The sequence below is a fragment of the Melitaea cinxia genome, chromosome 11 (genome assembly GCF_905220565.1).
Source record: "Melitaea cinxia chromosome 11, ilMelCinx1.1, whole genome shotgun sequence".
Lineage (NCBI taxonomy): Eukaryota > Metazoa > Arthropoda > Insecta > Lepidoptera > Nymphalidae > Melitaea > Melitaea cinxia.
This window is the reverse complement of record NC_059404.1, coordinates 16,074,531-16,087,751: the sequence shown is the minus strand read 5'-3', so window position 1 is coordinate 16,087,751 and position 13,221 is coordinate 16,074,531. Positions and strand designations below refer to the sequence as shown.

The 13,221-nt window shown below is 33.6% G+C and overlaps 1 protein-coding gene across 1 annotated transcript in view; it reads right to left on the bottom strand.

The window, feature by feature from the left end:
- Positions 1 to 2,334: 2,334 nt before the first annotated feature.
- The window catches only part of LOC123657702 (ras-related protein Rab-11A), a 27,310-nt gene continuing 16,423 nt past the window's right edge, over positions 2,335 to 13,221 (bottom strand). The window contains exons 4-6 of the mRNA XM_045593222.1: positions 12,757 to 12,872; positions 9,150 to 9,283; positions 2,335 to 3,725 (exon numbers count right to left, since the gene is read on the bottom strand). Of these exons, the coding sequence (XP_045449178.1) occupies positions 9,153 to 9,283; positions 12,757 to 12,872 (247 nt within the window). The 3' untranslated portion in view covers positions 2,335 to 3,725; positions 9,150 to 9,152. The remainder of the gene's footprint in view (positions 3,726 to 9,149; positions 9,284 to 12,756; positions 12,873 to 13,221) is intronic.

The window sequence follows — 13,221 nt, the reverse complement described above, 5'->3', positions numbered from 1 at the left end:
CCGTTTCACGAGAAAGTCGTTGTTATGGAATAAAAATAATAAATTAATATAGTCTAATAAATAAGCTTTCTTTATCCTATTTTTTTTTTATTGTTATAATGTATATAAATAGGCTTCAAAGCTAACTCATGTTCAATAACGTAATTTTGACGCAATGCGTTACTACAATTCAACGCCACATTACTCGAAAGTTTTTGATATAAGTAGATAAGTATAATACATTTTTTAAATACTTATAATCTCCTCTTAACGTTTCGTAATTAGTATTATATATATTAGTTTGATAAAATAAAATTAACCAATATAAGTAGTTTAATATGGTGTTTTTAGGGTTAATTTTTTTTAACGAGACGTTTACCCATTACCGCTGCTTGCCGCTGTCGAGATATTTGTTGTATTAAGATCTATATATATTAGCTAACGCAAGGAGAAACAAAAAAAAAAAAATGGCACATATTTTCACTTTTTTGTCACGGTGTCAAAACATATCGCGACGTAAAAATCATTATTTTTTCAATTTCTTTTTATTTCTCATAAAATCATTTGTTATCTATTAAGGTCAAATTGATAAAAAGTTCATTACAGTGATGAGTATTATTAATAGTTTTTTCTGGTTTTGATAGTTTTGACCACCTTTAATAAATAAATATGGTCACTTATCTATTAGGGTCGAATTAAAAACAGGTTGGTTATGGGAAGAGTGCAAATTATTATTTTCTTATCTTTTTGCACATAGCACTATTTCATTGGCCTATAAAAGGAAGGTGAGCCCTGAAAAATTCACAATATACGCAGTCGCTTCAGCCTGTAATATTCCACTACTGGGCAGAGGCCTCTTTCCCTAAGTAGGAGAAGGATCAGAGCTTAATCCACCAGTCTGCTCCAATGCGGGTTGGCGGATATATTCCCTACTATGAGTAACGATCTTTATCAGGTGTACATGATATCAACCGGGACCGACGGCTTAACGTGCTCTCCGAGGCACGGTGGGGAGACCCACAAGGACTGCACAAACACCCAGACCACGGCAAACACCTGTATGGTCAATGTTTGTCATGTGTGGGGATCGAACCCGCAACCGTCAGCGCAACAGGTACAATCCATGGCTGTGACCGTTGCGCCAACGCGGCATCAGTATATAGAAATAAATATATCAGAAAATTTTCGAGCGACTCATGTGTGTTGCCCATAGTCACTACGCTGGGCAGGTGGGTTGCCTACGTGAAACTTACTACATGAAAACTCGGGGGGAAGGGGGGGTCTGACTTCGGGTTGTAACCAAGGGGGGAATTAAGAAATGTAAAAACGGGTCACGTACTATGGGTATTTTATAACCGAGTTTTCTCGGTGCTGTAGGCGTGTATTAAGAGAGCCGTTCAATATCAGCCAGTTTCCATTTAAAAATGCTCTAAGTGATTTCGAAAAAAAGTAATCCTTTAGCTATGAGTTCTATATCTAGCAGAGAAAGAAATAGGGTTGATGAAGATTTTTAGGACAATATTATTTGGTATAGTTCGCGTCATGTAAAAAGAACGCTGGCCTTGAAGGCGTTCTATTTGGTGGTATGAGGTAAGGGGCGGGCGTGTTTATTACGCGTCGCATGCTTGCCGATGTGCTATTGGTTGGACAGTTCGACGCCGACTCAAAATACTATCGCGAACAAGTCTTTAATTACGAAATAGGTTAACATAGAGAAGTGAGAAACATTAATTATAACGTATATTTCGCGTCATGTTAAAATAACCTTCGCTGTCAAAATGCGCAAAGGCGATTTACAGTGTTGCCAACTCTTGAAAAAACTTTTCCCTACTGTCCATTTTTCGGAAGTTTTATTTGGTAAACAAACCACTGTCAATCGTAATTCACGCTTTTTTCCGCATTTATCACTTTCACAACACATTAGCATACGGACACTTGTAAACCTCCATTTACTATTTATTTCACAAAAAAACATATATCAATTTATCATTTTAAACACATAAAAACTATTAAAATACGAATACCGAGAGTACAGATAATTAATACTTATGAATACGACATTTCAATAACTAAAAAATTTGTTATTGCTTTTGTTTAAAAAAAATGTAATCTTGTAAAGTGATAATTATTATACTTATTTAGTCCGAATTATTCGCACTGGTATTTCAAGTATTTTTTAATATACCTACCAATAACCATTAGACGAAGCCGCGAGTGAAAGCCTAATTAAAAAATTAAACAGTAGTACTTTAGTACGCGAGTATACCCATGCGCAAACGTACCCCCTCCAGTTTTTTTCAGCGTTATTTTTACATAACGCGAGTTATACCTTAAAATTATCAATCAAACACAACGAAATTTACATTATATTTTATTATCTTTGTCTTTAATAAAGTAATTACAGATAGGCACTAAAAAAATAACCATGCATATGAAGATCATAATACAATAACATATTTCTTATACAAAGAACACCGCCTGTTGAGACGCCAAGCCTTGGAGCCATTGAACTATGTTGGTATTTGACCATAACTCAACCATGAGTATTCTATTTAAGTTCAAATGTAGCTCTTATTGACCAAACGCAACTTCATTTCCCTATTAAGCAATATTGTTTTCCTTATTATTTATCAAGCGACCAATAACTTCGTTGTGCATAGTCAAATAGGTTTTTACTAATAGAAAACAGATTTGAAATTATTAAACGTAGTCTTTTTTATTAATTAGAGACTAGCAACATTACGATTTCATGTAGCAACACCGTTTTAACAAAAAATGTACAGATAAAAAACATTGTTTTGAAAATTATTATTTATTGTATTATTATCGAAGTTACTGGAACACTCAAACGAATATAAGGATATCATTTCAACATGGAATAAAAAAAAAGCTCTAATAAAAAAAACATGTCACCATGTCCGAAGGCACGTAATATCCGTAATGAAAGAAAATTTAATAAAGCTATCTCTCTTAATACGACTATTAGCTAATGTTATGCGAAATATTAAATCGATATGAAGCTATCATGTTCATGGTTTATCCAATCGAAACATTATTATTGCTTATAATTCTGTTACTTTATAAAAAAGGTGATTAGTCTGAGGGTACTTTAGTAAAAAAGTGACGCTGGCGTCCTTCGTATGACAAGTTTAAATACACCGCGAACGAACGCCAACGCAGCTTATATAGATAACAAATAATGAACTGGCTAGTTAAACACTTTATTTATTAACTAAATAAATATATATATGAATTATTCACTAAGTCGAAACAAATATTCCTTTTTTTTCTTAGATAACAAAAAAAAAACATTCAGATGTGTACGTTACTAGAAGCGCCAAATAAAAATCGAGTGCGTTCATAGCTTTGACTCCTACGACGTGATAAATTGCATCTCCACATTATAATATATTTAACCTTTTAATAGTTCCGACACTAAATATCAATAATTACACAAAGCTATCTACATGAGCCGCTCGTAACTGCTTCTGAGTTGAGTGTTGCCAGTCAAAAATAAATTGATTAATTAATTAATTTTTTCAACAAGCTATTTCAAGACACAGATAGCACTGTCTATTATATATAAGTTCCTTTTTAATGGCAGGTTTTCAATTATTATTTTTATTTGTGATCTGGCAACTTTAGTTCTGTTTTATAGATTAGACCTTGTCTGGGAATGATTCGTTTTCTTGCATTTTATATTCCTTTTCATTTATCTCTTCCACTCCAAAAATTAACAGGACTTTCTGTAAGAGAAACGATTGTTTAAAAAAAAATTAAAAGAATTTCCATATAACAAGTATTAGTCGAATCAAAATTTTATCGATGATACTTGATGATATCTACCATTATACAGAACGAGAAATGTAACGTAAATAAATGTTATGTAAACAGTTAATGTTTTTATAAGCCATAGATGTCCGGCCTTCAACACTGTGAGATTTTACTAAGGGCTGTTGAATGTAAAATGGTTATTATACATCATTATATTGAATATACGTGCATGTGATTGTATGACTAGTGACTACGACTCTGTGTATGTGTGTAGCCGTAGGTGCCCTTTTTTTTTTTTTTTAATTCTTTAATTTTTTTTTTAGGGACTTTTGTCTACACAGACATGCCAGCCCCATCATACCCTAATTCTCACTATGTCTAAGAAATGGAGAAAGAATCATTGATGATGTAAGATCATATTAACTAGCAAATTTGCTGCATCAGACAAAGGTTCTGTTAACACAGAAAAAAAAGTACCCATATCAAATCTATTTATATTAAATCGTTTCATCAATAATTCTCTCTCCGTTTCGTATTTACAACATTCACTTAATATGTGGTGTACATCGTCTAGCAGACCGCATGTGTCACAATTAGGGGATTCAGCTTTTTTCATTAAAAAGGCAAACTTTTTGGATGGAAAATGGCCTGAACGTAATTTGAGTGCTGTAGTGATGTACTTCCTACTAATCCTTGCTTTTATAAACCAAGGTAAACGAGGGGGCTGATTTTGAATAATTTTGTACCATATACCCTTTTCTTTACTTCTTTGGTCGAAATATTCTTTAAATTTTTGATGACAATCAATTTTAAATTTAGTCAAACTTTCTGAAAAAGTAGGTAAAACATGAAGTTCCAATCCTTCATTTATAGCTATTCTTGCTAGACAGTCAGCCTTCTCGTTACTACTAAGACCTATATGCGATGGAACCCACTGCAGCTTCACATTTATATTCCTAATCCGGAGTTCGTTTAAAATGTTGACAATTGTGTAGGCTATCGATACACCTCTGCTATATCCAGAGGCGCATCGAGCCAAATGTTGTAAACTACTTTTACTATCCGTGAAAATGACAATATTTTGGTTATTCAGTGTACTGAGATATTTTAAAGCCTCTGAAACTGCAATGAGTTCTGCCGTCATTATACAAACATTTGATAAAATTTTAAATTGACCAAAAATATCCCCTTTCTGGCTACAATAAGCACATCCAAGTCCAGCTTCGCTCCTCGACCCATCTGTAAATATTTGTGTCCAACCAGAATACTTTTCGTACAATTCTTTCACGACACTAATTTTCAGAGATGCGCTTTCATAGCTTCTTTTAGATAATTTAATACAATTCAAATTCGTTTCTATGACATTACTTAAATCAATACTACTGATCCATGAATTCAATTTAAACATTTCTAATAGGTTCGAGGAGTGAATCTGGACCTGTTTACATTCACGATATACTAATAAAAGTAACGGGTTTTTTTTAATATTTTGCCAGTATCTCTCATATCTTGAGGAACTTAAATCATCCAAAAGTTTAATTGTTGCATTATTTGACCAAGATCTACATTTCATACAATATTTATATGCTAAATACAATCTCCTAATAAACAATGGTTGAATACACAATTCACTCTCCATTACATGTATAGGAGTACTTCTAATGAATCCACCTATTATTCGAAGGGCTTGGTTTTGAACCTTGTCAATTTTATAAAGATGTGTTTTCGCACTGTTATCGTAAAAATAGCAACCATAATCAAACCTGCTTCTAATCAAAGACAAGTACAAGGATCGAATATGGCCTGGATGGATACCCCAACCAGACCCAGCCAACACTTTTAATAAATTTAAAAATTTTGTAGATTTCTCAACAATCTCATTGATATGTTTACTCCAACGCAACGATCGATCTAGCCAGAGGCCTAAATATTTAATATTTTCATTCAATAGCAAAACATCATTATTAATTTTTAACTTAACTTTTCCTCTACGGCGACTTCTACTAAATATACACACCTTAGATTTACTTCCAGATATTTGAAGGCCAATATTATCCAACATTTTAACAACCGAGTTCAAAGCTATTTGTAATTCCGTTTCACAGTGCTTTAAATCGTTATGGCAAATGTAGAAAATAAAATCATCTGCATACTGTGCAACACATACATTTTTTATTTTAGTACATATTTCAAAAGTTTGCTATATTAAAAAGTAACGGAGAAATTGGGTCGCCTTGGGCTAGACCTCTATTAGTATACCTAGTTAACTGATCCATTGTACTATCTTTGATCATTAGCTGTCTGTTGCTCAGAAATGACCAGATGTAGTTGCATATTCTCTTACCAACTCCTAATTTATCCAATGTCGTAACCATTCTATCTATCGAAATATTATTGTATGCATTTTCAATATCTATGCAACACGCCACTGTTGATATTTTATTTGCAAAGCCTAAATGAATGTAAAGAAACAAGACGTGACAAACAGTCTGAACAAGATTGTGTCTTTCTAAAACCACAAGTAAGAGGTGATAAAATCAACTTGTTTTCTATAAACCATTCCAACCGTTTTCCTATCATGTTATGAAATATTTTACACAAACACGATATAAGTGAGATAGGTCTTAAGTTGATTTCTGAATTTAAGCTATTATGTGATTTGAGAATGGGAACTATCAAAGTTGTACGCCATTGCTTTGGCACAGTAGCCGAATTAAATATAGCATTAAATATTGTTAGAAGTGCTTTTTTACCAGCCAATGGTAAATTAAAAATCATGGAATACGTAATACCATCAGTACCAGGAGCCGTATCCTTCTTTTTTAAACAGGCCTCTAATTCTTGAATAGTGAAACTTGACTCTAGTAAAACATTATTGGATTGGACAAAAGGCTGACAGTTCGAGGCATAATCGGGGGTAAGGGATCGAAGCAACTCGCTTAGTTTCTCTTTGGGTGGTGAAATAATAGTTTTTTGATACCCTTTAAACCATCTCATTTTATTCCACATATCTGTTACGGATGTAGACTCATTAATATCCGTACAAAATTTTTTCCAGCTGTTTAATTTAGCCTTGAGCAGCATTGTTCTTGCTTGCTTAGTTTTATCTTCTAATTTTCGAAGATTATCTGGAGTAGGGTTTTTTCTAAATCTACTAAGAGCTAGTCTACGCTCGGCAATCGCTTTTGATAACGTTGGTGACCAGTAATGTTTAGGTTTAAAATTTTTGATAGGACTTATAAAAATTTTACTTATAGGTATGTTTTTGTTAGCTGAAAAATTTATTTGATTGATAAAATAATCATATAAATCTTGTATACTAGTAATAGAACGGTTGAAACTATCTACCGAGACAAATGACTCAGTAGGGTCCTTTTTGTATGATTCCCAATTAGCTTTTAAAAAATTACGTTTTTCAATATAGACTATTTCGTTAGTAAAATTCAATTTAACCTTAATAATCAGATGGTCACTCCCGAGGTTCTCATTAATTACCCGCCAGTCAAAACTAACAGCTACATCAGACGACACAAATGTTATATCTGGAGATGACATCTGCAAAATGCCATTTACTAATTTAACTCTTGTTGCATCTCCATTGTTAAGTGACACAAAACCTTGCTCTAAAGAAGAATCCAGTAATTGAACACCCCTGTTATCTGTTTTGTAGGACCAATTGGAATGATGTCCGTTGAAGTCCCCCCCAATTAACGTTTTCCTAGATGCTATTGAAAAGATACTATCCCAGTCACACTGACGTGTTGTAACAGATGAAGGACAATAAACAGAAATTACATTTTCTAAGTACTTACAATTAATTATTTTAATATGAACTACCTCTATGCCAGAATTAATACTACTGCTAGAGCAAACAAACGACTTTAAAGATTTATGGATCATAACCGCTACTCCTCCATAAGAGTCATAACGATCCTTTCTATACACATTATACTCACTCAGATAGAGAGTAGTGTCCGTATTCAACCACGTCTCAGAGATAATAGCAATATGAATTTTTTCTTGATACAATAAATTTTCAAAACTAATTAATTTTGGTGTCAAACTTTGTGAGTTCCATTGCAATATATTAATGTTACAGTTCTTATCCATTGAAATAATTAAACAAATTTTCACCCATTCGCGTACCAGATATTATATTAAACACAAACAATTGAAATTCTTCACACACTACCTTCACAAACGCTGATACTTTATCTTTAAATTCATCATTAGACGTTACTATATTCTTAATTTTAATTATAAAACTCCAAATGTCAAATTTTTGCATTCTACTTCTCTCGCGTTTTTTTGTATGGGGATTTTCTATATTAGGGTTTTCTGCCACTGAGTCTGAATTGCTGTTGTCATCTTCTGAAATTTGTAATTCCATTTCGTCTTCTTGTAATTCTGTTTGTGAGTTTACATATGATTCTTTATTTTTCTTTTTAAAACTTTTTCTAAATTGTTGTGATTGATTTGTTATCTTTCTTATTTTATTTATTATTACAGCCTATACAGTCCACTGCTGGACATAGGCCTCCACAAGTTTACGCCAAAAACAACGTGAACTCATGTGTTTTGCCCATAGTCACCACGCTGGGCAGGCGGGTTGGTGACCGCAGTACTGGCTTTGTCGCACCGAAGACGCTGCTGCCCGTCTTCGGCCTGTGTATTTCAAAGCCAGCAGTTGGATGGTTATCCCGCCATCGGTCGGCTTCTTAAGTTCCAAGGTGGTTGTGGAACCTTGTTATCCCTTAGTCGCCTCTTACGACACCCACGGGAAGAGAGGGGGTGGCTAAATTCTTTAGTGCCGTAGCCACACAGCACATAGCAAGGTGTTCCATATAATTTTCTCATATGCTATTATATCCCACGGTTTTTATGGTGCTGCTCTTAAAAGATTCCATCGTTTTATTAATCTTATTTCAACTTTCTATTCTTTTCGTACACTGTTTTTGCAGTTATCTTTCTTATTTTAGCCTGTTTGTTATGTGCCCTTACTACGTTAGGTGCCCTTGCGTAAATGTTTGTGTATGTTCTGTATACCTGAATGAAGGTGTATATATGTGTGAATATGTACGTGTAAATACGTACGTGTGTGCGTGTGTATGTGTGCAAGTGAGTGCGTGTGCGTGTGCGAGTGTGTGCGTGTGCAAGTGTGTGCGAGTGTGTGTGTGTGCGTGTGCGAGTGTGTGTGTGTGTTCGTGTGCGAGTGTGTGCGTGTGCTAGTATGTGCGTGTGCGAGTGTGTGCGTGTGCGAGTGTGTGCATGTGCGAGTGTGTGCATGTGCAAGTGTGTGCGTGTGCGAGTGTGTGCGTGTGCGAATTTATGCGTGGGCGTGTGCGCGTGTTCGAGAGTGGGCGTGCTCGTGTCCGTGTTTATGTGTGGTGTAGTACCGGCTACTGGCAGCACTGCTTGCGCACGGAGTCCGCGCCGGAGGGCCGCACGTCGGCCGGCTCGGCGTCGGGCCGGATCACGTCGCCTTCGGGCGGGTCGCGCATCTGCTTCTGAGACACGATCCTGTAGATCTCTGCAAACAAAAGTTACATGTTTGTTAATCAAAATAAACATATATATGTCTAAGAATGTTTATTATTACAAAACGAAAAAGAAAGTTTGACGCAACGTCCTGAGGTTGGCAGTACTGTCGGGCAATTTTTGGGCGTTAGAATAAAAGTTTTACTTTGAAAGATATTTTATTTGTTTTACAAGACAACACGTAACAATATTATACTAGTTAAAGAGTTTATTTTAGCTACTGGTCAAAATCGAAAAATTATTTTTGTGTTGGATAGTCCATTTACTAAAGAAGGCTGGCTATAGGCTATAGTATTTTAGTAAGATTTTTACTCAAATTAACGCGCGTGAAACTGCATATAATAAATTATTGCCCAAAATAAATTGTCAAATTATTGATTATTTATGGTTAAAATTAATTATGGTTAAATTTGAGTAACCCTTTAAATCTATATAACAATAACGTTATTTTTTATACTTATATCTAAGAGAACTGTAAAAACGATGTACAAAAATATTAGAAAGTTGAAATCAGATTAATAAAACGATGGAATCTTTTAAGAGCAGCACCATAAAAACCGTGGGATATAATAGCATATGAGAAAATTGTATGGAACACCTTGCTATGTCAACGACCTTCCTGACAGCCGTTGATGATCCTCCATTATCTGACATGCCTGTTGCACCTTTATTTAAATTGATACATGGTATATATTTATTTTTTCCTTGAAACAGGTTTCTTTATGAAATATTTTACCTGACTCTCAACTTAATAATATTAAAATAAAATAGTTTACAAATAAGAATAATTTTAAGTTTTTAGCCATATTCCAATAAAGGAGGAGGTTATCAATTCGATTTTATTTTTTACAACTCAGAACTTTTGACTGGGTGGAAGGAAGGTGGATTTTGATGATTTTTGTTTTAATCGAAAGGTGGTGCTTGTCATTTAGTACCATTTAAATTTGATCGAAGTGTCATGAGTACTTTTTGAGTAATCTTCGATAACGCATTTACTTGTCATTTTATCGTCCACTTACGTTGTTTATATGTAATGTATGGTCGATGTAATTGAAGTCGTTTTTTTTTTCGTTTGGGAGCAAACACGATTATTGTTTTTAGCTTATTCTTTTTTGTGTTGAAATAACTTCTTTTATAGTAAATTTCGTAGTAAGAAAGTTTTAGAAAACATTAGTAATTTTATTCATATATTTACGCCCGTTTTCTGAAAGGTTTTTGTTTTCAAAGTATAGGTCTAGTAAACGGCTGTTAGATTAAACACAACTGTCAAAACCAATTTGAGTGGCTGAAACGTCATTCACAGCAAAATTAACTAGTCCTCGATTAGTTTGATTTGACAGTCGGTTTGTAACTTGTGGTCATGCAATATTATAATTAAATATTATTTTATATATTAGTGATGAATCAAAACCTACTGAAACTGTTAGTTGTGATGTTATTTAATACATCTGATAATACTGAAACATCCAATCTTTATCCAATCTTAATCATCATATAAACATCTAAGGAAGATAGAACAAAAAAGAAAATAGTTCCTAAAAACAATAACTGACTAGCCCGTTGGCGCAGTTTGTAGTGGTCCTGCTTTCTGTTCCGCGGGTGGCGGGTTCGATTCCCGCCTGGGCCTGGGTATAATGTTTGTATTTATATATGTATTATTTCTATGTATATTTATAAAAAAAAAATAGTTATAGCAGTCGGCTGTTATCTGTAACACAAGCATTAAGTTGCTTTACCATAGGACCAGACGACCGTGTGTGTATGTTATATTTATTATTTAAAAAAAAAAACAATATTATGAAAATAAAATGAAGAGTTCATCTTTAGAAGAAAAAATTAAATTATCAGAATATAGACTGTATAAAAAAAAAAACCATTAGTTATTAGTTTTAGAAAAACAATTAAACAGAAGTAGTACGAAAATAGTAGTATGAAAATATGATAAAGTAATTATAATTATGATTATTGATGCCGCGTTGGCGCAACGGTTACAGCCATGGATTGTATCTGTTGTGCTGGCGGTAGCGGGTTCGATTCCCCCACATGACAAACATTTGTATTGGCCATACAGGTGTTTGCCGTGGTCTGGGTGTTTGTGCAGTCCTTGTGGGTCTCCCCACCGTGCCCCGGAGAGCACGTTAAGCCGTCAGTCCCGGTTGTTATCATGTAAACCTGATAGCGATCGTTATAGTACGGAATATATCCGTCAGTGGAGCAGCGTGGTGGATTAAGCTCTGATCCTTCTCCTACATGGGGAAAGAGGCCTATGCCCAGTAGTGGGATATTACAGGCTGAAACGTAATTATGATTATAATAGCTTGTTTTAAATTCTAGTTATTAAGTAATAATAAGTATTTTTTTAATAGTAGTAATAGACATATTTATTGACTGAAAATTAAATACATTATTTTTTTATGACCTTTTCTTTTAAATTCCCTTTTATTTATATACTGTTTGTTACTAATAAAATTTAAACCTTAACAATTAAAATGTGTTAATAATAGAGATGACCACACAGAAGTGTTTTCATTTATTAATGAACTTTGACCAGTTTTTTCTTGGTGATAATAATAGACATCTGTGTAACCTACAAAAAAGAACAAAAAATTTTAGTTTAACAAGACCAATCAATAATGTAGACTTTTAGAAGAAAAAACATATATTACATATACAACACTTGGTTATAAATATGTTTTACATACCTTTAACAAAAAACAAAATGTGGTTTCACGTAGAAAATAATTATTTTCCTTAAGCTAATTCGCCGATATACACCGATTAGTTGACCGAGTATTCGACAGACGATTGATCAATGATTATACCTTAATTAGTGTTTCAGAAACCCAAAATGGCGGTTAACATATGATTCTAGAGTCAAATTTGACAGTTATGTCAACTGACAGGATTATCAAATTGAATAGTATAACCATGCTTTTAGCAACTCATTTAATAGTTAGAGAGAGAGAAGAGATTTGACAGATGATTTGTTAATTTCAGCGTTGATCAGCCTTTCGGAAACCGGGCGTTAGTATCTACATTCCGAATAGGTAGCTTCACTTTAACCTTAATTCTTTAAAACAAAATACAATTTTTATTTATAAAACAAATCATTCATTGAAGCAAAATGTTCTTTAAATAATGGTGAGGATAAAGAAATATTTATTTCAAGTATTCTTTCGATGAGGTAAGTACGATAAGTCAATAAAATACAATATTAGATGACTATAACGCTTTACTTATATCAAAAGATTCCATCTTTCCAAGTTAGAAGTCATGCGTTCTTACATTATGCGTGTACGCTCATTGTGTAATGGAGCTGATAGAAAAATTAATATAGAAAAATTCACGATTCATAAGCGCATTTGAAGACTACTTGAATAATTAAGGAATTTTATTATTTTTGACACGTTTATTATAGTAAAGATTAATGTATGTTAGTTTATAAGTGACTAAAAACGTAATTACCGGTTAAAATGTTCTGGAATGCCGGTTCCACGTTGGTCGAGTCGAGGGCGGATGTTTCAATAAAACTAAGCCCATTCCGTTCCGCGAACGCCTTCGCTTCTTCTGTTGGAATAGATCTGAAATAAGAGCAATGTTCTTTTATTCATTTGTAGATTAAAATGTAGACTAGACTGACTTAAGTAATATGTTCAATAAATGAAGCAAGTATGAATATCCGACATTCACTGAAGCAACATGACGGAATAATATGCATTCTATTTTTATTATTATTTAGGAACAAACAGTTGTATACAATGTAAAAAAAATACATATATGATAATAATTTTAAACCCTATTTCATTGAATTCTATTTCATTAGTATTTTTTATTACCAAGGAATAGCTAGGGCTATAGCCGTGACTGCAAATAGGAAAATCACATTCCATGACAGTCGTCTCAAACATTACAAGAAACATCAGATTATTG